We start from the raw sequence: 21,773 nt of genomic DNA, 5'->3' as shown, positions 1-21,773 counted from the left end.
TCTGGAGGATCCTGATTTCACAAGAATTTATTTTTCAGAGTCCAGTAGCCTGAGCCAGAATAAGCATACGATTAGGACTCTTCTCTGTCTCATGATGCAAAGCCTTGATGTGCTGATTACCTGCACACTCTTAACACTATTATGCGACATCTTTGCGTAGGCTGTGGTGGCGCCCATGGTAGCTTTGTAATCCTGACACTCTGGGCCTGTGAACCAGCAAGAAACAGGTTGCTCTTCGTACTGGACCAGCATCAACACAAGACCCCTCCCCACCTGGACTTCCCTCTTCCAGGGCCACACCAGGATCCTTGGGGCCCCAGTTCACCCTCTGGCTGTGACCTGTGGAGCTTGTTGAATCCGGACACATACAGGCAGAAGAGAAAACTGAGGCCCACAGAAGGCAAGGGGCTTCCCAGGGTCACAAGCCCAACCCATCAAAGCTGGATGACAGCAGGGGATGAAAGCTCCAGTCAGTGCCTTTCAAGTTCAGCAGTCATAATCCCCTGGAGGCCTTGTGAAAATACAAATGGCTGGACCCCAGCCCAGAGTCTGATTCAGGAGGTCTGAGTGGGGCCTGGGAATCTGCCTTTCTGTCAAATTCCCAGGTGGGACCCCACTTAGAGAACCACTGCTCTAAGGGATGGCAGAGCCAGTCCTGGAGGCCTGGGGCTCGGGTGAGGGAGGGGCCAGGTAGGAGGGCCTTTCTCTGCCCTCGAAGGGGAAACGGGTATTTGGTCCAAAGGATGTTCCACAACCCACCCCATTATCAGCTCCATAACACAGAAGGGGCACTCACCTCATTACAGTTTATGTCAAATTGGTCCTTGGACTGGTCCAGGGTGACTGTCCCCACACACTGTTTCACCAGCTGGAAGGGGAGGCTCGAGGTCAAACTGGAACCCCCCGGACCATCACCTCCCAAACTCAGCACAGGGACTGGAAATCTTCCCAGAAGCCCCCTGTTCACATCCCTGGGAAGCATCCTCCAGTGCCCCCAGCCCCCAGCCTCACCCCATTCTCCTTGAAGTCACACTGCTCTGGGGGCTGCTGGGTCGTCCTGAGGCACACGGTTTCCTTCACTATGAAGCTCACAGGCTTTGGGGTGTCCGGGTCCTCATCCTGGTCAAGGATCAACGTGGGGAGACTGGGCTCGGGCTCATGCTTCCTTCTCTGATCTGTCTCCCTGTCCCCACCTAGATGGCAGCCTCTCCAGCCCCTCCTGTGTGCCTGGCCCTGGGCTTGGTGCTGGGTGCACGGGGGAAGGGACAGAGCCCGTTCCAGGCCTCACGGGCACACAGAGAACAGGAGCGGACCTCAGACCAGCTCTGACGACAGCATCTGAACCTCTGAGGGGCTGAGGGAAGTCAGGGGTCGCCTGCAGGTAGAAGCCTCATCACTGTAACCACCAGGCTGAGCAGAGCCCTCCCTGGTAGGGAACAAAGAAGTGCAGAGGGGACCAAAGCCAGGAAGTCACATCACAGAGCCAAGGACACCCCCCCATCCTTGGAGTTCCCAGAAGCCCCTTAAGCCCGAACAGGGTGTACAGGGCATCTGTTCCCACAGTAGAGATGCTAAGGCAGGAAGCTCTCAGGCTGGGAGGGGACCCAGCTCTGGGAAGGTTTCCTGGAAGAGGTGGGAGCCCACCTAGAGGAGAAGTGCCTTACTGACAGGAGGTACAGCCTGAGCAAAGAGGATGACAGTGTGGCCAAGACTAGTGGGAGACAGCCCCCTCCCCAGGCCCCTCCTGACTCACGGTCTTGGAAGGCGGGTCCAGCTCCAGGAGGCGGTAGAGATTAGCTTCTGAGGACCGTTCGTTGAGGCGATCCACAGCATGGAGCACAGCTTCCCTGTAGCTGAGGGCCTGGGCGCTGGCCGAGGGCACCACTAGTCCCAGCAGCAGTAGCCACAGTGACCACTGCCCCAGGGCGAGGCTGGCCCTCTGAGTCTCCATGGTCCCCAAGTTGGCCTCCTCCCAGCATGCAGGACCCTCCTTTATGCCCCCTGGGCCTGATGCAATGGCCCAACCACGCGTCTTCCTGACCTGCCCCATCCCTGATCTCCCCGGCTGTGAGCTGGACTTGCCTCAGCCCCTGCTTTTGCCTCATGGGGTTGCTGGGCAGTGGGCAAGGGAAGCCTCCTGTGGAAGGTGAAGAAATGGTTTCTCCATCTCCCTGACAATGTCTTGGCCTCTCCTGGGGACCATGGGGAGTGCCATAGGCAGGGTTGCTCAAGAGCGTTGAGTCCTCCAGGAGAGGGAGGACCAGGCTCTGTCTTACGTCCCCTCTGCCTCCACACTCTGGCCTCCTCAGGAATCAGGGTGACAAAGTGTATTCTCTACTGAATCTCCAGCTCTAGGCACTCCCTGGCATGCAATAGGCAGTCAATGAACATTTGATGAGTGGTTGACGGTACCACTCACAGCTAAGGACTTACACACCCAGCCAATCCCTTGGCAGATGCAAAGCCCACACCATCCTTTTCTCTGCACTCAGCACTCAGACAGTGAGCTCCATTTGTCCCCTCTCCTTGATTTTTCTCCACTGCTTTCTCAGCCAAAACATTTCCTCTCCCCTGACCCCACCAAACGTGCCTTATTGCCCTGGCTTCTCCCCAGCCAAGCCTGAGAAAGGATCATCTATACCCTGACCACACTTCTTTGCTCCATCTCACCGTGAAGGCCACTGCAACAGGACAGCCCTCCCTGAATCTGGAGGCCATGCTCAAGCCTTATCTTTTTTTTTTTTAATTTTATTTATTTATGGCTGCAGTGGGTCTTCATTGCTGCGTGTTGGCTTTCTCTAGTTGTGGCGAGTGGGGTTACTCTTTGTTGCGGTGCACGCGCTTCTCATTGCGGTGGCTTCTCTTGTTGCGGAGCACGGGCTCTAGGCACACTGGCTTCAGTAGTTGTGGCTCACGGGGTCTAGAGCACAGGCTCAATAATTGTGGTGTGCGGACTTAGTTGCTCCGTGACATGTGGGATCTTCGTGGGCCAGGGATCGAACCTGTGTCCCCTGCATTGGCAGGCGGATTCTTAACCACTGCGTCACCAGGGAAGACCCTCAAGCCTTATCTTTAACATCACAGGCGGTGGAGCCCTTCTTTCCTCCAGAAACTGACCGATTGTCCCCTGCTGCCACTCTCCTGGGTGCCCTTCTGCCTCCCCCGTGGCTCCTGCTCAGTCTCCTCCAAGGACCCTCCTCCTAAGAGGCAGGGCTGGCACAGGTGCGTCCAGGCTGCTTCTCCTCCCAGTCCTCACACATTCCTGGGGACACCCCTTCTCAAGATACCAGTTTTCAAGGACACACATCACTGGTCTCTATCTCTGAGCTCAAGACTCCCATGAGTGCCCCTGGTTGTCCGCACTGGGCTGTTGGCTGCTGTTGGCTGGGTGCCGCCGCAGGAGCCCTGAGCTGAAAGCCTGGGAGCCCCACCTGCTCCTTCTTCCTCCTAAGGACACTCCCTCTGGCCTCCCACCAGCCCAGCCCAGCTCCTACCACCGTCTTCTCTCCTCGCAAGTGTAGCCACAGCCTCCGGACTCCACCTTCTCTGGTTCCAGGCTCTCCCCAGACCACTGTCCGCCCTCCACACCATTGTCTAGGGGCTCATGCCAAGCACTGATTGGGCCATTTCCCCCGCTGCCTTGAGGCAGGGGCATCGGGGTCTGGGTCTTGATGCTCCCTGCTGTCCTCCGTCCCTGCCCTGCAGGCCTCAGGTGTCAGGCTGCCCCATCCACCGCAACCACTCTGACAGCGCTGAGCCCCTGCTCTTCCCCATCTCTGCGCCTGGTCCCTCTGCTTGCCCTGCCCTTCCGCCCTGACCTCCATCCAGAAATGGCACCTTCTTTTCTTGGCTCCCACAGCCTCAGGAAGTCTCTTCTGATTTGACCCCAAGTGGCTCCCTGTCCAGTGCTGTGATCAGACACCAGGCTTGGGGCACCAGTGCTGGGGATAGAGGGAGCACAACTGGGAGAGATAATGGCCCAAAATGTTAGAGGGGCCACAGGCCAAGAAGGAAATTCTTGTACAGTTTTCTGGAGGAATGACCATGTGGTTGTGAGGTCTGGGGTAGCTCCTGGACTCAGCCGGCCTGCGGGACTCTTGGGGCCTTGGCCAGAGCACCTCAGAAGTTGTCAGCCTGGATGGATGGTGCTGGTTGGTCACTCAGCGTTGGAGAAGGAAGGAGAGGTGGGCTTCTGTGCAACCTGGTTTCACCATCCAGGTGTTGCCCCAGTGGCCTCTTGGTCAAGCTATGTCCTTTCCCCAAGTCAAGGGAGGAAAAGAAGGTGATTACAGTAGAAAATAATTAGCAATACACATGGTTACTGGCTATTAGGTAACGCTGAAATCCTCCCTGTGCTTTCCTGCCTCTGAAACTTTGCATTTGCTCACTCTTCTGACGAAGTCCCCTTCCCCATCCTCCCTGGATCCTGTGTAGGTCCATAGACTGCAACTCCCGTGGTGGGGGCCTGCCTTCCATGCCTCCAGTCTGGCTCTCCTGGCTTAGTCCTTACAGCCTGTCAGAGCGGAGGTCTTCTCGGGAGACAAACCACAGCCCTTGTCCCCAGGTGGGTTTGCCCCTGACTCCACATCTGGTCCTTGAGAAATCCTCATGCACCTTTCACCCCAACAAACTCAGGTATGAGGCCTGATCCTGCAGCGCCCCTCTCCTTTGCTCCTCCCAGCCATCCTTCCTGTCCATGAGACTCTGGGCAGGAAGGGGAACTGGACCTCAGGCTGCTGTGGCCCCAAACGTTGGGGAACACCCACCAGCTCCCTGAGTTGTCCAGTTCATGAGGAAAATGAAACCTACAGGTTAAATCACTCAAATAAGGATCTACCATCCAGGAAACAGGAGATGCAAGACTTGGACCAAATGCCCCGACTCACCCACCACGCTGGTCGTCTCACAGGGACCAGGGGAGGGAATTCGGCCCTCCCTCCTGCCCTCTGCAGTGAGCAGGGAAGGCAGCCACGGCTGCTGTGAGGGTGAGGACTTGGGTCAGGGCTGAGTGTCAGGACCCTCTCTCTGCTCCGGGTCAGCTTCTTCCTTCCCACTTCCCACTTTATGTGAAGCAAGGAGCTGCAGCAGGTTACATCCCCCTGGAAAGCCCTCAGCCCAGCTGGGGTCTCCCAGGCCTGGGGTTTGGTGAAGGAGGCCAGCTGGCAGGAGGGCAGTGCCACCCGTCTCTGGGGGTGGGTACATAAAACCAAACAGAGGCTGCACCCGCCACACTGTAGCCAGAATACTTGGTGGCGTCAGGGCTACCGTGCTGCTGCTGCTGCTGCAGAGCCAAGCTTGAGGCCAACCTACCTCCCTGTCCAAGGACCTCAGCCTGCGCCAGGCTCCGGCTCCGGATCTCACCACCAGCCACGACAACAAACATCCAACCAGCTCCTCTCCGCAGCATCTGGGGCTGTGTGACAAGGTGAGCTGGGCCCGGGTGGAGGCTGAGTGGGAGGGTGCCTGAGCTTTGCAGAAGAGGGCCATGCTCACAGCCAGCCCCAGACATGTAGCAGACTGGTGGGCATGGGTACCATTCCTGTGAGTGGGTTTTACTGGGGACATGGATGTAGAGACGACAGTTGGGGGCCGAGGCCAGTTCTATCCCCAGAGGGTGACAGAGGGTGCTATCTCCCCAGAGCCTGGGGACTCTGGATGCCTCGGGTACATCTGAGAAGGCACATCCTCTCTCATTCTTCTACCAGGACAAAGACCTGCAAACCCCCAGGATCTCAGGGTCTGCCTCCTGGACACCACGAGCTTTGGCAAGAAGTGGGCTGAGCCTATAAAGACATCAACTTCCAGGAGGCTCGAGTAAGACAGGGCACTTCACACGAGGCCCACACACCCCTCCACCTTTCCTGGGTGCCTACGTGGTCCCTCCCCACAGACTGGCATGTCCTAGTGGAGGTCTTAAGTCTGCTCGTGGATGCCCTGGGAAGGTAGAAACAGCCCCTCCAGAGGCTCCACCCAGGTTCTGACGTTTAGCATGCGCTTTTGGAAGTAAAGAGAGAAGGGACCAACTCCTGGGGAGAGGGATGGACTGGAGATCAGAACACAATTTCCTTTGATTCCATTTCTTCAGCCCTACCTTTCTCATGATCCCAGGTCCAACTCAATAGATCCAGGTGGCACCTGCTTTTCTTATTTCCAAAAAGTAATTTGGAAGCCAACAAATATTAAACCAAAAAAGAAAACAAAAAAAAACAAAACAAAATAAAGTAATCTGGAGATTTTAAAGGCACTTTTGTGACTGCTCACTATCAGTTAAGAACCACTGATCATGGCTCCAGCAAAAAGCCCTCGCCCTTGGGAGAACTTCCTTTCAGATATCGAGCTCGATTAAAACAACACACAAGGCAAGAGCCTGGGGAGGTGGGATTGTAGGTTGGATGGGGATGGAGACTAGGAGGGCTGTTGGGTGGCAAGACTTTGGGTGGGCTAGAGCTGTGTTTGGTGAGAGCCATGCTGTGCTGGTGTGAAACCCTGGCTATGAAGTGGACATGAGACAGATCCCCCTGCTGTCCCTGAAGCTGGTGAAGCAAGGGGCTCCCTCCATGGCTCCCTGCCATGATGGTCACCTGTGTGCCCGTGGGCAACCTCATCAAAGTGAGTTTTCTTCCAGTGGCACCACTGAGTGGGGTGCCTGGGGTCCATCCAGTCGCCAAAGCAACAACCCTAACGGTAATCCTTGGGATGGTCATGGAAACCACACTGTGGGGGGAGCCTGGGGCCCCTTGTGTCCTGTCCCTCCTCACAGCCTCCCATGGACATGTTGTCTCTGGAGACCTGAGTCCAAGGATGTGACCTGTGTGTCTGGTCCTTCAGGGTACAAAGGGCTCCTGTACGTCCACCTCCTCTGAACTCACAGCACTCTAGTCAGGTAAGCAGGGCTTACCACCAGTCTCATTAGGCCAAGGAAGAAACTGAGGCCCAAGGCAGGGTGGGGGTGTGGCCTTGGGAAGCAGGTCTTGGTCAAGTCAGGGTTGATGGCAGTACACAGAGCTCTGGCTCCAGTGTGAGTTTTCCTTGGCCCAGTATGGGGCATCCTGTCTCTCTTTTGGATGAGCCCCTGGCCACCTCTGTCTGGCCCACCAAACACCACCTTGGCCAACCCTGCATCTCTCCTACAGCCCATTGCTTTAAGAGGCCTGGAGACAGCTTTTTGAGCTGCTTTGCTATGAGCATTGAGGGGCTGCTCTGGGGGGTCCCTTTCTGCTCTCTGCCAACTCCCACTCTCTTTCTTCCCTTCCTGAGCTGTCCCCTGCCCTGTGGATGCTCAAGATCATGGGCGAAGACAACACGTACACGTTGGACAAGTACGGAGTGAAGTAAGTTGCTCTGAGAATGGCTTCTGGGGCCTCCTTCAAGTGTTGTGGGAAAGGTGGAGCCACTACTGGCCAGGGTCAGCTACATAACTTGCAAAATGAAAACATGGGTCCCTTGGCTCAAAAAGTATTAAGAAATTCAAGCCCTCAGAAGTCAGAGAGGTTGGAAGAAAGAGAAAGACTCCACTGGCAATTGATGGCTCTGAAGATGGAGAAACATGAGCCAAAGCCTGGGGACAGCCTCTAGAAGCTGAGAACAACGGCAGCCACCAGCAGGCAAGGGATTCACGACCTCAGTCCTACAAGCACAGAGGACCAAATTCTGCCAACAAGCTGAATGAGCTTGGAAGTAATTCTCCCCCAGAGGCTCTCGAAAGGAATCCAGCCCTGCCGTCTTAGCTGGGCCTTGTGAACACAGAGCAGAGAAACCTATCAAGCCTCCTGGCATCTGACCTACAGAGCTGCCAGGGTAAAGTTTCCCTTTGCATGCCTTAGAAGAATAGAATGTTGGCTCTAGGAAACCTCTCTGAGCAGTGATGACATCACAGGATGGAGTGAGGTCAGGAGAGACGAGCAATCACCAAACTCACCCAAAAAGACCGTGGGGAAGAGTGGCTCCCATCACAGGACACCGCTCAGTTTCATCAGCAACAGCAGACTCAAGCTTTGTGTTCTTGTACTGATTCTCTTCCCTACAGTTTTCACTGCCTCAGCAGCACAGACAGGATGGCACAGCGCAGAGCTTGGGGAAGGCATCAACACGCTGGCAGGAAAGTCCACCAAAACGGAGAATGAGAAAGGAGCACTGGCCCACTCTGAACTGCATCCCCTGTCAGAGGGAACAAGGCTGGCAGCTTTAACCTCCATCACTTCTGCAAGCCCTTCAGGGTGAAATTTAAAAGGACACAAACACAGCTTTTTCTTGACTAAAAGACTGTCGAGTGACTTAAATTTCTCACACCATTTTATACACTGTGTTTTATTTTTTTTCATTGCTCTCATGCATTTTATTTATTTATTTATTTATTGTTTTTGTTCCAAAGACTAGTTTTATTTATTTATTTTTCACATGTCCACATTTCTGTATGTGATAGTCCTTTCCTTTTCTTTTTTAAAAAATATTTATTTATTAACATCTTTATTGGAGTATAATTGCTTTACAATGGTGTGTCAGTTTCTGCTGTATAACAAAGTGAATCAGCTATACATATACACATATCCCCATATCCCCTCCCTCTTGCATCTCCCTCCCATCCTCCCCATCCCACCCCTCTAGGTGGTCACAAAGCACAGAGTTGATCTCCCTGTGCTATGCGGCTGCTTACACTGTGTTTTAATGTTAGGTAGTTTTACTTGCTTTCGTTTTGATCAGGGTTTATGTGTTTGTTTATATTTTGCACTTGTTAATACGAGACATCCGCGGGATGGTTCTCACAGGTAAACTAAATCTTTTCACTGTCCTTCTCGCTCTGTACATGTATGTATTTCTAGCCCCCAAGCATGGTCATCAGCGAGTTCTGTCTCTATATGCTGTCAGTTTCTATTACAGGAAGGACTGCTATGACCTCATGGTACAGCAAACAAGATCAACAACAACAAAGTCATAAATAATGAAAAAGACAGAAAAAAAGAAAACATCAAAAAATAAAAACAAAAACTTCCCTAACTCTCCCTCCTACCATGCAACCGACTCTTTCCTGGCCCTTCCTCTCCTTGCCCTCTTCTCTCCCCAAGCAGGGCACACTTCTTACCTCTGTGTGTGGAGCCACAGAAAGTGGCTGGAAGGACAGAAGCTCTAAGAAACTCCTCTCTCTGAAATGGAGCAGGACCCTATGATCCTTGCCCCCCATGTCCTCAGTCTGCCTTTTGTCTGTAGAAAACTTTAGCCAAAGAATAAGTTTGACCAGAGAAGTGAAAAAATGCAGGAGCAAAGAAAAGCAGTCAAACAGAACAAAACAATAATAGTTTAGTCACTGAGCAAAGACAAAGAGTTTTAGTTCCCTCTCAAGGGCTACAGATAATGTTCTGAGCCACATCTTGTGAGCTGTCTTATAGATACTGAACCCACACCAGGTGGAAGAAGTTAACTACATCATGCCCAGACTGTGGCCACGACAGAAGCTGCCACAATTCCGAGAACTGGCCTCAAGGAAATGGGAAAAAACCGACCCTGGAACTGAAGATTAAGTGTACTTAAAACAATCAAGATGACGCTGGTCAGACCAACACATGAGCAATTTCAAGATGACCGTCAGGGCTGACGGTGCTGTTTCCGCATGTAGCCCCTCCCCCTGTCTATAAAAGGTCTTGTCCACTGATTGTCAGTGGCGGGGAATCGGCGTTTGGACACCCTCCAAACCTCCCCACCCTCCCTACCTTACCAGCATCCGAAATAAAGCCAACTTTCCTTTCCAGCAACCTTGCCTCATTATTGGCTCTCGAGCGGTGAACAGCCAGACCTCACTTTCGGTTACATCACAGTGGTCGTCCCCTCACCTGACTGGGCTCCATCTTTCCCCACCCTACACCCAAATAATATCTTTGAATCTTTTCACCACTACCACAGAGCCCCACTCAGCCAGTCAGCCACAGTCTCAACTGAGAGGAGAAGGAGTTTCTTAGAGGATTCCACGCTGAAGCTGGCGGCGGCCAGGACAAAGGGCCTGTTGTACTCCGGCAGCGGGCTCCAAGGAGGATCACAAGGCCTTCTGCCAAGATCCGGATAGCTGCAGTTCAAGCCTTGCCTGCAGGGCCTATATGCGTATATGCAAGGTCACTAGGGTAGAGCCATTGCCCTACAATGCTACACCCCAAATTTTCACATAACCAACTGAACTCTTTTGAGAGACATAGGCTGCCCCCTCACATACTCAAATTAATGGTACTGAAGGGCTGTGGACCCAAGTGTCTTCTGTGTCTTAGGCAACATCAGACGAGAGTGACCATGACTGACCCCCAGGAGGATGATCAGGCCCATTGGAGCACAGACTGGCCAGGCTCCCACCTGGAGCCAAATCAGCTAAATGTATTACTATTAACCCAGATGCAGCAAGTTGGCAACTGCACATACCCCACCTCTAAAGCCAGCGGGAAGTCCAGGGCAAGGCACTCTTTATCACCACAAGAGAGAATTTAGACTAGGTTGTGTGTTGTGGGTGAGTATAGGCCAGACTTCCACATACTAAGTAGCAGCAAGCCCAGCAGGAGGTCTTGCTCCTGTGGGGTCAGAATCCCACAAGCATTTAAACTTACTACAGTTACTACAGTCTGTGCAAAATATATAAAAGAGTTCAAAATTTCATGATGAGGCTTAAAAAAGCCATATCAGTATCCAGAAGGTCTGTTCTGTCCTGTTTGGTGGAGGCTGTTCACTCCTGGGGGCAGCAGTTGCGGGAAGGTTTCCAAGAGTCCTCAGATCAAGGCTCTTCATTGGCCGTTGATCAAGCTGAGGATGAGGGTAGCAGTCTGGGTGAAAGTGGCCAGATGCCCTGCAGACAAAAGCTGAGAGAGAGCTGAATGGGGCCTCCTCCCACCCTTGACGCTGTGAGTCGAAGGCCTTCTATTCCCATCACCAGGGTAGTTACTCTCTTCACAACCAAGTGATCGAACGACCAGTCCCTCAGCGATCACTGGTCCCGTCTCCAGTCCTCCCCTTGTCTCACCGGCACCACGTGCCCAGACTCCTCCCTACGTGCCCAGCAGCTTCTCATCCTTATACTCCTTGACCCATCATAGAACATCTCCCTCTGCCCTGACGGGGGGTCCACACCAGCAGGACCACCTTAGGGGCTGTCACATCATGTTCATGATCGTTATCATCACTGTCCCTCCTGCCCTTCCAGCAGCAGGGCAGGCAGCACAATGAGCACTAGGGTAATCTCACCCACCACAAGGCTCTTCTGGGCAACTTGCAAATTCCAGTACTAGGAGCTTCCGGGGGTGCATGGGAAGAAGAAAAGTGGGGTGAGAAAGATTACTCATGTGGTTGGAGAGTCTTCCAGATTGTGTGGGCCTCCTCCCTCATTTCCGAGGCTCATAATTAAACATTCTATGTAACTAGAAGGTGGTCTTCCAGGGAATCATCCCATTTAGAGCTGAAGATACCTTCCTTAAGTGTGTGCTCCGCTGGGAGGTGAGCCTTGGTGTCCACTTATCCTTTCAGTGTTCCCTGTCAGAGTCCATGCCATCTCCCAATGGCACCGACTGCTTGGAAATGAGACAGGGCATTAAAGGTCCGGGGAGCGATCTGGGTAACTCTGCACTCCCGGTAGTTCTTACTGTAAGGCAGTGCCTTTGTGGATTGGATGTATTTTGTGAATCCAGGTGTGAAACATAGACCATCTGAGAGTCCTGGAATACTATATGCCACGTATGCTGTGCAGATGGGGATGGCATCGCTGGTTATTGCCCTGGAGTTCCCTTTGTCACTCAGCTGTGGAGCTGGCGGTCAGCCACACTGGCCAGGCTTCCTTGGCCTCAGGTGCTGGCATCGCTAGGCCTTATTTTGAGTTTGATGCTGAAGGTAGATGGATCACCATTCCCTGTGTGATGGTGTATCCACATGATATGGGTCCCCACCTGGGCAGTGCAGATTTGATTCACTTGTTGATTCCATTGATGTTATCCTTGAATGGCCGTTTTCCATGGGCATCTGCAGGAGTCATGAACAGGGGTTGTGGGTGCTGAGCAAAGCATTATGTTTTGCCATAATGTTTATCCCCACAAAGATTGGGACTTGACCATTCAGTTGTCCCACGGCCAGGCACCTGACCACGCTGTCAGTTCATGGTGTACTGCCCACGAATCAGTGAAAAATGTAACAAGGTGGATTTTGGGGGATGTCTTCCAGGGCGGCTACACAGCCCACAACTCCACCCACTGAGTGGAGCGCCCTTGTTCATGCACAGGTATAAACAGGTATCTTGGAGGCTGAACAGCTGCACGTGGTGCGGCCCACACACCTGCCTTTAACTTAGCTGATCCGTCCAGGAACAGGAACAGGCATCTTCAGGAAATGGGTGAGCTAAAGATATGAGGCTATAATCCAGATGTGTCAGTGATTACATTATGTAAGTAGCCCTGTGTTAACCAGGTTTTCTACTTTCTGTTTCTGATGTTTTCACATCCCCTCCCAGGGTTAGCAGATGCCTAGAGACAGCAGACTCTCTCCCTCAGCTCGCTTTTCACATGCAAACTGACCAGCACCCCACCCCACCCTCTCTGCTGCTGAGACTCTAACCCCCTGTCCTAATCGTCCCAGGGTCAGGCATCCACAACTTGGGCAGCCCCTACACCCCAGCCCCAGCTCACTGAAATTACTCAAGCTAGCCGATCCTAAACCTGGTCAGCCTCACCCTCAAGCCTCGTCCATTCCTTCCCTGGAGAACATCACACGGGCTTCTCCGCAGTGCCCCGCCCTGGCTCTCTGCTTGTCACTGTCCTCTCCTGTGGGCCAGCACGACCCGCTCCTCCCCCCCCCCCCGGGAACTGTGAGCAACAAACTCGCTCTGCACTGGCGATGGGCTCCCGATCTGGTGATCTGACCACAGCTGAATAAAACCCAAACCCTGGGGACATAGGAACCACTGAGAGAGACAGAGACAGAGAGGGAGGAAGAGATAGGGAGGGAAAGAGAAAGAGAGAAACAATTTAGGCAAAATGTAGGTGACCCTGGGAATAGAGAATATGAAAGTTTTTTTGTACATTTTCTACTTTTCTGTAAATTATTACCAACTAAAATGTTTTTGAAATTTTTAAAGTTACAACATTGAGGGATTGCATAAGCATTACATTCCTTTTATTTGTAAACTGCTTCTACTCTTCGGTCTAATTCTTGCACCTAAGACCTTGTTATAGTTGCACACTTCTCTTGGAAATAATGAGTCAATAAAACATTATTTCCTTTTATGTTGCTTAAAACATATTTTAACCAGTATTAATCTAATTTTTGCAAATTAAACAGAATAAATAAAATTTCCATTTACATAAATGTACACAAACACACTGCCACAAACACCCACACAACCACACTGACACTATACCCCTACACTCACATATAAACCTGCACATGCCCACTCACAACACCCGTGCACACATGAATGCCCAGCCATACATACACATACACACCCCTGAATTACATACACACACAAACACTTTATACACTCCTCATACACACACATCCACACACACATTTTAGAAATCCCCATACTCAACTCTACTGATATATCCCACACAGAAGAAACATCCCACACTCATAAATCCCCCACAAACCCACACACACCCAGACACACATACACATTTCAGACACACCCTGACACCTACACATATACCCACAAACTCACACCACATTCATTCTATACAACTTCACATACACACAAACTACACTCAAACCCACACACACACTCTTACACACCTAGGGACACAACATACCGATACTCTCACAAACACACTGCACAACACTTCCAACACATACATACACCTTGACATTTTAACACCCAACGATCCAACCCCCATCCACACACACACACAGAAACACAGAAACCTTTTTGAGAATAAAAGGAGGCAAAAGCCTATGGAAATGTTCCAGATTAAAGGAGGCAAATGAGACCTGACAGCTTCCTGACACACCTGAGCCTAGGCAGGAACCTGTAACGCAGGTGAGAAACTCTGTAAAGCACATGATTATATCATCTGACATATAGGAAGAAGTACTGTATCCATGTAAATGTATAGAGTTGATAATTGCTCTGTAGTTATATAAGAGGCTACCCCTAATCATAAGAAATACAAATAGAATTCTATGAGGCTAAGGAAGCCAGCTCTATCTACCACCTTAGCTTTAGATAACTTCTCTGTTTTGGTTTCCTTCTCTGTGACAGCACGGAATAAGTCTATGTTCTAAGTAACAGTTAGTTCTCCGTTTTACCGACAATAAGTAATGTTGCCAGTGCTTCGAAGAGTGGAGAGTCTAGTTTCACAAAATCTCATTCAATAGAGCTGAGATTCAAAAGAATCACGAATAGAAGATCGAGTCCCCAGGGGAACCCCAGCTGCTAGCCTGCTGCCTGCCAAGACACCAGGGCAGAAAAAACCGCAGGCAGTCCCCCTTGGAGGTCTCCATGAGCCCTCAAGCTTGCCCTGCAGTACCCACAGATGGCCAGCGGGGGCGATCTCAGAGCAACACCTTCAAGTTACTAGTCTCCCTAGGCAGCAGCAGCATTTACTTCCCTGCCAGGGCGCCTGCGCTGCTACCAGAAAAACCACCTCCCTAGGGACCAACTCATCCATTAGGTACAGTAGGCACTGTACCTACGGACCATGATACTTCTAGGGACCCACAAAAATATTTTAATTTTAATTCCTTTTAAGAACAGAATATTAACATGACTATAATAGCAATGAATATATAACATTATATCTAGCCACGATTGTATTCAACTATGTACGAATGCAGTTATAAAATGTAATTTTTAATACTTTTCTGTGGATGAATGAGTCCACGAAGGTGAAAGTGCCTAGGGCCCATGAAAGTGACAATGTAGCCCTCTGTCTCCCCTGCCAGCGTCCTACCCTGCTCTGGCTGAGGTGACACAGAGGCAGAGTGACACACAGGAGAACAGGGGGCTGCAAGTAGGACCCCAGGGACCAGGGCAGCCCTCACCCTCGGGCTGAGGCTAGAGAGACCACAGGGGCTGAGGGACGAGACTTTTGGGCTCTGACTGGCAGGGGCATTGCTGAGTCAGAGCACAGGCAGTCTGGAGGGTACCCCGCCCTACTGTGCCAGCTGCTACCTTCTAATGGCCACATGGGAAAAGGCTAGTGCAGAAGGGCCAGTTCGGTGCCCTCAGGGAAGTCCACTGTGTGCATGGGCTGCATTTAATTCATCTCCTCCTGCTCTGATGGGGATTCCAAGTGTCTCTCTGGGTCCCTGCACTGACAGACGAGCCGGCACTGTGCCCTGAGACTAACACACTCTAACTATTGTCTCCTTGACTCTCTCACCCTCTGAGATTCACATTTGGCCCCTATGAGGTCCTTGAACTTCCTTCTCTACCTAAATGACAGACCAACCCCTTAAAGGAGATAATGTTGTTCCCAATTACAGATAGAGAGACAGAGGCCCAGAAAGATCAATTCTCCTGCTCAGGGCCACACGGGCAGGAGAGCAATTCCTTTCAGACATCTAGACCCCTCAGAATTCTCTCCCTCTGCCCCACTGAGGCTGACCTGGAGTCCCCTGTCCCGTCTCGGGAGCCCCCAAACTAACTCCTGAGACCTCACTGGTGGGGCTCAAGGGCAGGGTCCACAAGGACCTTGCCTGATTACAGCCCAGATTCCCTCCTTGGCACAGCAGGGGTCTGGGGGATGGAGAAGCCCCTCCTTGTCCTCACTCATTCCCTCCCTCTTCCTTACCTCTTGCTCTCCTCCACTCGCTGTGTTTGGCTTCTGTGCTGCCCCCCACTGAAGTTAGCGGCCTTCACATCTGCACAAACAATAGGAAAATATTAGGAGTCATCTCCCTGGGCCTCGTGGGCTCCTGTCCTACTCTGGCCACTTTGTAAAATCCTCAATGCCCCTTGGCTTACAGCACCACGCCCACCCCACTCCCCTCCTGCACCACCACCCTGGACGCCTCGGGCTCTTCTCTCTTCTCTCCACATCAGGCCCCGCGCCTGACCCACCTGGGACGAGTGGGTGAACTCTGCACAGCTCCACCACCATCACAGGCCACGTTCCCTAGAAGCAGGGCCTCAGCTGGGAAGTGAGAGGCATCTGATTTATTGAGGAGTGTTGTCAGGAGGAGGGAGGCGGAGGGGAGCAGGATAGGGCAGAGGAAGGAGCTGAGCAGGGACGTGCTCTACCCTGAGACGAGCTTCAGCCTCACCCACAAAAGCCTGGAACCCCTGCTTTAGGACTGACTGAGGCGGGGGCTGGGCTTTGATGTCCCCTCATAGTCAGTCCCCATCCACAGGCTGAGGGCAGAGGGGACACAACCCCCCAGGCATCTCCTGGGAGGCTGTGAAGGCAGCTGTGAAGGGGGCACCTGTGAGCCATTAGCATCCGTATTGCACATTTCAAACAGCTGGGGGATGGGGGGGGTGCGGGGGCGGCAGCCGCCCAGTGAGGGGGATCTGGGCAGCGCACTCACAGCACCTACTGCCCAGTGCCCCGCGCAGGGACCAGCATCCCCCTGGCACCTAAGAGCCAACCTGGTAAAGACTGAACTTTCATCTCCCCCCACCCGCATCGCATACCTACACCAGGACACTGACCAGACCATGACCATGCTCTCTGGAAGCTCCCCACCCCCCCGCTGCATTGTCCAGCCTGTCAGGGAGTCAACCTGCTTCATCCTGTCTGCAGTAACTCCATCCCAGTCAGCCCCGCACTCTGCCAGCCTCTTGGACAACCCTCCTTCCATTCTCTCTCCCCTCCTCTGTTGGCTACTGCCCTGGCCTGATGCTCAAAGCCATTTGTGGAAGGGTCTGATACTTGTTCTTTCACGGGTAAGGGGCCCAGTGGTCACACAGCAGACACTCTCACCAGCCAATCACTTTAGAAAGCACTGACAAGGCCTGCAGACCTCCCTGCCAGGGACCACTTTGGCTCCCTGGTCAAGGGTGGAGATGAAAACAATGTAAGCATCCAACCCTTTCCACTATCAGTGGTCACATATGCATGTTGAGGGCCTCATCATGGCAAGGCACATCTGGCCAACTCCGATGTAAAATATGAAAGGACAAGGCAGGGCTGAGGATAGAAAAGTGTTGCCATGGTAGCAGGATGGGCAGTCATGGGAGGAAATTGGAAACAGATGTGATCAGCACAGACCCATATCATCCTGATGAGTGATCCCTCTCTCAGGTTGGTCAGGGATGTGCCAGCTGTGATGGGCCTGACATGTAGCATTTGCTGATTTCCATGGTGTAAGTACTTCCATCAAGGCCGATTTCAAGCTACCAAGAGTTTAACAACCAGCTCAGAAAATCCTGACCATTTAACAACTGGCTCTGGCAAGCCTGTATCCTCTGGCACAGACACAACACAGCCCCCTGGGTTTCCTATGCAGGGATTCCTTCCTCAGCTTGGGTTGATGTAGAGTGAGAAGCATGAGGTTCCTCTAACCTGCCTGAGATCAGCCCCACCTGCTCACCAAGAGGAGACAAGCCTGACAGGTAACAAAGTAAGTGCTCTGTGAGATCCTGTCCTCTGTCCCTCTCAGAGCGGGGAATCTGTGTCTTGGTACAGGTTGGCCCACAAGCAGACCTAAGACAAGCATTTAGTGGAAGTAGTTTGTTTGGGAGGTGATTCCAGAAAGTGCCAGCACGAGTGTAGAGAAGGGAGAAAGGGCAGGACCTGAGTCAGAAGAGGACGTGTCAATGAACAGGTCACAGAAGTGGGCGACAGGGGCTCAAGCCAGCTGGGGACCTCAGGGGGAGGTGTGACATGTCTGGGAGTGGACCCCCCAAGGAGTGAGGAAGAGGAGGTATTTTTCCACTGAGTCCCCCCAATGGTTGGTTGAGGCTGCTCCCTGCGTTCAGAATCCCCAGTGTTTCCAGTCTGCCCCAGAGCAAAGGTCAGCTAGAGAATGGGGAGGGGGCAGGATGTGCATAGTGTCTGAAACACCCAGGCACACAGAGATGTGACCCATGTGTCACTCTGTATGTCTTTCACATTCATGCAGAGCTCTTCACCCTGATGAACAGAATCCTTCTTTTTTTTTAATTTAATTTAATTTATTTTTTTATACAGCAGGTTCTTATTAGTTATCTATTTTATACATATTAGTGTATATATGTCAATCCCAATCTCCCAGTTCATCCTACCACCACGACCACAACCCTCTCCCGCCACTTTCCCCCTTGGTGTCCATAGGTTTGTTCTCTACAACTCAGGATGCTTCTTTTTAATGCTGCATATTTTTGTAGCAGGTAGTTCCCTAAACACAAGCCCACCACTGAAATCTCGGACTCAGCTAAAGAAACAGTGATGTGTTCAATGCCAGAGGAAAAGCCAGGAGGAGTAGGATTTTCCAGACTTCAGATTGTCAAGGAGAAATGGAACGCTATGGGCATTGTAACTGTAGGCTTAGCCCTAAGACTGAACTGTGTCTCTGTGAGTGTTTAACAAATGTCTGGCCCCTCCGGACTGTCACCTCCATGTGAGCAGGGACCGCATCCCCACCAGCACTGCACACAGAGCAGGTCTCCTTAAGTCCCTACTGGGTGTTGGAGGAGGAGGGCAGAGGTGTGTGAAGGGCACGAGAGGGACCCGAGAATGGAGACGCTGTTGGCCCTGCTTCCTCTCCCCATGTCCTCCTGGAAGGAACAGGGGCCTCACCCACGACTGTGTTTACAGGAGTGATCTCTCTCTCTCTCTCTCTCTCTCTTTCTCTCTCTCTCTCTCTCTCTCTCTCACACACACACACACACACACACACACACACACACAGAGGAGGCATCCCAGAGGTAAGGACTTGGTCCCAGTAAGTGGTAAGAACGAGAAAATTGAAATTGAAGCCTGGAGGAAGTTATTTTCACAAGAATTTATTTTTCACCGTCCAGAACTCAGAGCCAGAACTTATCAGACCCTCAGGACTCTTCCCTGGGCTCAGGGTTCACCAAAAGCCCTTAATGGGTGTGACATCAGGCAATCCTTCACCGTTTTCTGGAAATCCTTGGAATGGGGAAACTTGGCGGGAACCATGGGGGTGGCCATTGCCATCGCAAAGGTATAGGCCAGAAAGGAATTCTCCTGACACTCTGAAGCTGTGAACCACAATGAAATTTATTTCTTTTGTGACTAGGCAGGGGTCAAGATGATAACCCTTCCTCCCCACATGAACAACCCCCTAACGGACACACCAGGAGCACTGGGCCCTGTTCAGCCTTAAGCTGTGACCTTTGGAGCATGTAGATGAATCCCTACAGCCACAGACGTATGGGGAAACTGAGGCCCACAGATGGCAAGGGTCTTCCCAGGATCACAAGCCCATCCCAGCAAAGCTGGATGGGAGTAGGGGCTGAAAGCACATTACTCCAGTCAGTGCCTCTCAGAATTCAGCAGTCAAAATCCTCTGGAGGCCTGGTGAAAATACAAATGGCTGGGCCCCAGACCAGAGTCTGATTCAGGAGGTCTGAGTGGGGCCTGGGAATCTGCCTTTCTGTCAAGTTCCCGGGTGGGACCCCACTTAGAGAACCACTGCTCTAAGGGATGGCAGAGCCAGTCCTGGAGGCCTGGGGCTCAGGTGAGAGAGGGGCCAGGGTAGGAGGGCCCTTCTCTGCCCTCGAAGGGGAAACGGGTATTTGGTCCAAAGGATGTTCCACAACCCACCCCATTATCAGCTCCATAACACAGAAGGGGCACTCACCTCATTACAGTTTATGTCAAATTGGTCCTTGGACTGGTCCAGGGTGACTGTCCCCACACACTGTTTCACCAGCTGGAAGGGGAGGCTCGAGGTCAAACTGGAACCCCCCGGGCCATCACCTCCCAAACTCAGCACAGGGGCTGGAAATCTTCCCGGAAGCCCCCTGTTCACATCCCTGGGAAGCATCCTCCAGTGCCCCCAGCCCCCAGCCTCACCCCATTCTCCTTGAAGTCACACTGCTCCGGGGGCTGCTGGGTCGTCCTGGGGCACACGGTCTCCTTCATTGTGAAGCTTACAGGCTTTGGGGTGTCCAGGTCACCATCCTGGTCAAGGATAAAAGTAAGGAGACTGGGCTCGGGCTCATGCTTCCTTCTCTGATCTGTCTCCCTGCCCCCACCTAGATGGCAGCCTCTCCAGCCCCTCCTGTGTGTCTGGCCCCTGGCATGGTGCTGGGTTCACAAGGGAAGGGGACAGAGCCCACTCCTGGCCTCGTGGGCACACAGAGAGCAGGAGGGGACCTCAGACCAGCTCTGATGAGAACACCTGCACCTCTGACGGGCTGAGGGAAGTCAGGGGTCGCCTGCAGGGGGAGATCTTGTCACCGGAACCTATAGGCCGAGCACAGCCCTCCCAAGTAGGGAACAAAGAAGTGCAGAGCGGACTCAAAACAGGGTAGTCACATCTCAGAGCCAGTGACCACCCTCTATCCCTTGAGCTCACAGAAGTCCCTTAAGCCCTAACAGGGTGTACACGGCGCCTGTTTCCACAGTAGAGATGCTAAGGCAGGAAGCCTCATGCTGGGAGGGGACCCAGCTCTGGGAAGGTTTCCTGGAAGAGGTGGGAGCCCACCTAGAGGGAGAAGTCCCTTCCTGACAGGAGGTACAGCCTGAGCAGAGGGGGTGACAGTGTGGCCAGGGCTGGCGGGAGACAGCCCACTCCCCTGGGCCCTCCTGACTCACGGTCTTGGAAGGCGGGTCCAGCTCCAGGAGGCGGTAGAGATTAGCTTCTGAGGATCGTTCGTTGAGGCGATCCACAGCATGGAGCACAGCTTCCCTGTAGCTGAGGGCCTGGGCGCTGGCCGAGGGCACCACTAGTCCCAGCAGCAGTAGCCACAGTGACCGTCGCCCCAGGGCGAGGCTGGCCCTCTGAGTCTCCATGGTCCCCAAGTCGGCCTCCTCCCAGCATGCAGGACCCTCCTTTATGCCCCTCCTGGGCCTGATGCAATGGCCCAACTACGCATCTTCCTGACCTGCCCCACACCTGATCTCCTCCCCAGCTGTGAGCTGGACTTGCCTCAGCCCCTGCTGTTGCCTCACGGGATTGCTGGGCAGTGGGAGCGGGAAGCCTCCTGTGGAAGGTGAAGAAATGGTTTCTCCATCTCCCTGACAACATCTTGGCCTCTCCTGGGGCCCATGGGGAGTGTCATAGGCAGGGTTGCTCAAGAACATTGAGTCCTCCAGGAGATGGAAGACCAGGCTCTGTCTTACGTCCCCTCTGACTCCACACTCTGGCCTCCGCAGGAACAGGGTAAAGGAGTGTATTCAACACCGACCTCCAACTCCAGGAACTGCCTGGAACCCTAGAGGCACTCAGTTAAAGTTTGATGAATGAAGGACAGTACCAACTCCTTCTAGAGTCTTACCCGCCCAGCCTGTCCCTAGGCAGACTTCAACCTCCAGCATCCTGTCCTCCGGGCCCAGCCCTCAGCCAGTCAGGGGCTTGGCTCCCTCTGTCTCCTGTCCTGGATTCATCCTCACTGTTTTCTCGGTTAAATAGTTCTCCACGGGTCCCCACCAGACATGGCCTGTCCCCCTGACCCCTCCTCAACCAAGCATGGGAGGGGTCATCTGCACTGGGACCCCAATTCAGTGCCGCCTCTCACACTCAAGGCCACTGCAGGCTGGCCAGTCCTCACTGGATCCAAATTCACACTCAAGCCTTGTCTTCAACTATACGGATTCTAGAGACGCCTCTGTCCTCCTGAAATGGCCCTTGACCGATTGTCCCCTGCTGCCACTCTCCTGGGTGCCCTCCTGCCTCCCCCGTGGCTCCTGCTCGGTCTCCTCCAAGGACCC

General features: G+C 52.9%; 2 protein-coding genes across 2 annotated transcripts; both read right to left on the bottom strand.

Annotated features, from left to right (window-relative positions):
* Nucleotides 1-1,966, bottom strand: LOC149748273 (cathelicidin-1-like). The gene is made up of 4 exons (XM_089918165.1): nucleotides 1,754-1,966; nucleotides 1,012-1,119; nucleotides 797-868; nucleotides 1-206 (listed from the first exon to the last, which is right to left on the bottom strand). The coding sequence occupies exons 1-4, from the start codon at nucleotides 1,949-1,951 to the stop codon at nucleotides 117-119; spliced, it is 468 nt and encodes a 155-aa protein (XP_089774291.1). The 5' UTR covers nucleotides 1,952-1,966; the 3' UTR covers nucleotides 1-116.
* Nucleotides 1,967-14,596: 12,630 nt separating this feature from the next.
* On the bottom strand, nucleotides 14,597-20,978 carry LOC111174439 (cathelicidin-4). Its single transcript, XM_022573274.3, has 4 exons — nucleotides 20,658-20,978; nucleotides 19,914-20,021; nucleotides 19,699-19,770; nucleotides 14,597-19,096 (listed from the first exon to the last, which is right to left on the bottom strand). The coding sequence occupies exons 1-4, from the start codon at nucleotides 20,853-20,855 to the stop codon at nucleotides 18,986-18,988; spliced, it is 489 nt and encodes a 162-aa protein (XP_022428982.1). The 5' UTR covers nucleotides 20,856-20,978; the 3' UTR covers nucleotides 14,597-18,985.
* Nucleotides 20,979-21,773: the final 795 nt, after the last annotated feature.

The sequence above is a fragment of the Delphinapterus leucas genome, chromosome 10 (assembly GCF_059928025.1).
Source record: "Delphinapterus leucas isolate spDelLeu-1000000601 "Yukka" chromosome 10, BTC_Dleu_Yukka2, whole genome shotgun sequence".
NCBI lineage: Eukaryota > Metazoa > Chordata > Mammalia > Artiodactyla > Monodontidae > Delphinapterus > Delphinapterus leucas.
Note: the sequence above shows the minus strand (reverse complement) of the source record. Positions and strands in the feature narration are given on the sequence as shown.

What these genes read in the sequence shown, in the direction of transcription:
- LOC149748273 (XM_089918165.1), bottom strand. Translation starts at nt 1,951, where the DNA reads ATGGAGACTCAGAGGGCCAGCCTCGCCCTGGGGCAGTGGTCACTGTGG. An exon ending in TGGACCCGCCTTCCAAGACC is followed by an intron (nt 1,120 to 1,753) that starts GTGAGTCAGGAG and finishes ATCCTTGACCAG; the next exon opens with GATGAGGACCCGGACACCCC. An exon ending in TTGACATAAACTGTAATGAG is followed by an intron (nt 207 to 796) that starts GTGAGTGCCCCT and finishes GCTGGTTCACAG; the next exon opens with GCCCAGAGTGTCAGGATTAC.
- LOC111174439 (XM_022573274.3), bottom strand. Translation starts at nt 20,855, where the DNA reads ATGGAGACTCAGAGGGCCAGCCTCGCCCTGGGGCGACGGTCACTGTGG. An exon ending in TGGACCCGCCTTCCAAGACC is followed by an intron (nt 20,022 to 20,657) that starts GTGAGTCAGGAG and finishes ATCCTTGACCAG; the next exon opens with GATGGTGACCTGGACACCCC. An exon ending in TTGACATAAACTGTAATGAG is followed by an intron (nt 19,097 to 19,698) that starts GTGAGTGCCCCT and finishes TGTGGTTCACAG; the next exon opens with CTTCAGAGTGTCAGGAGAAT.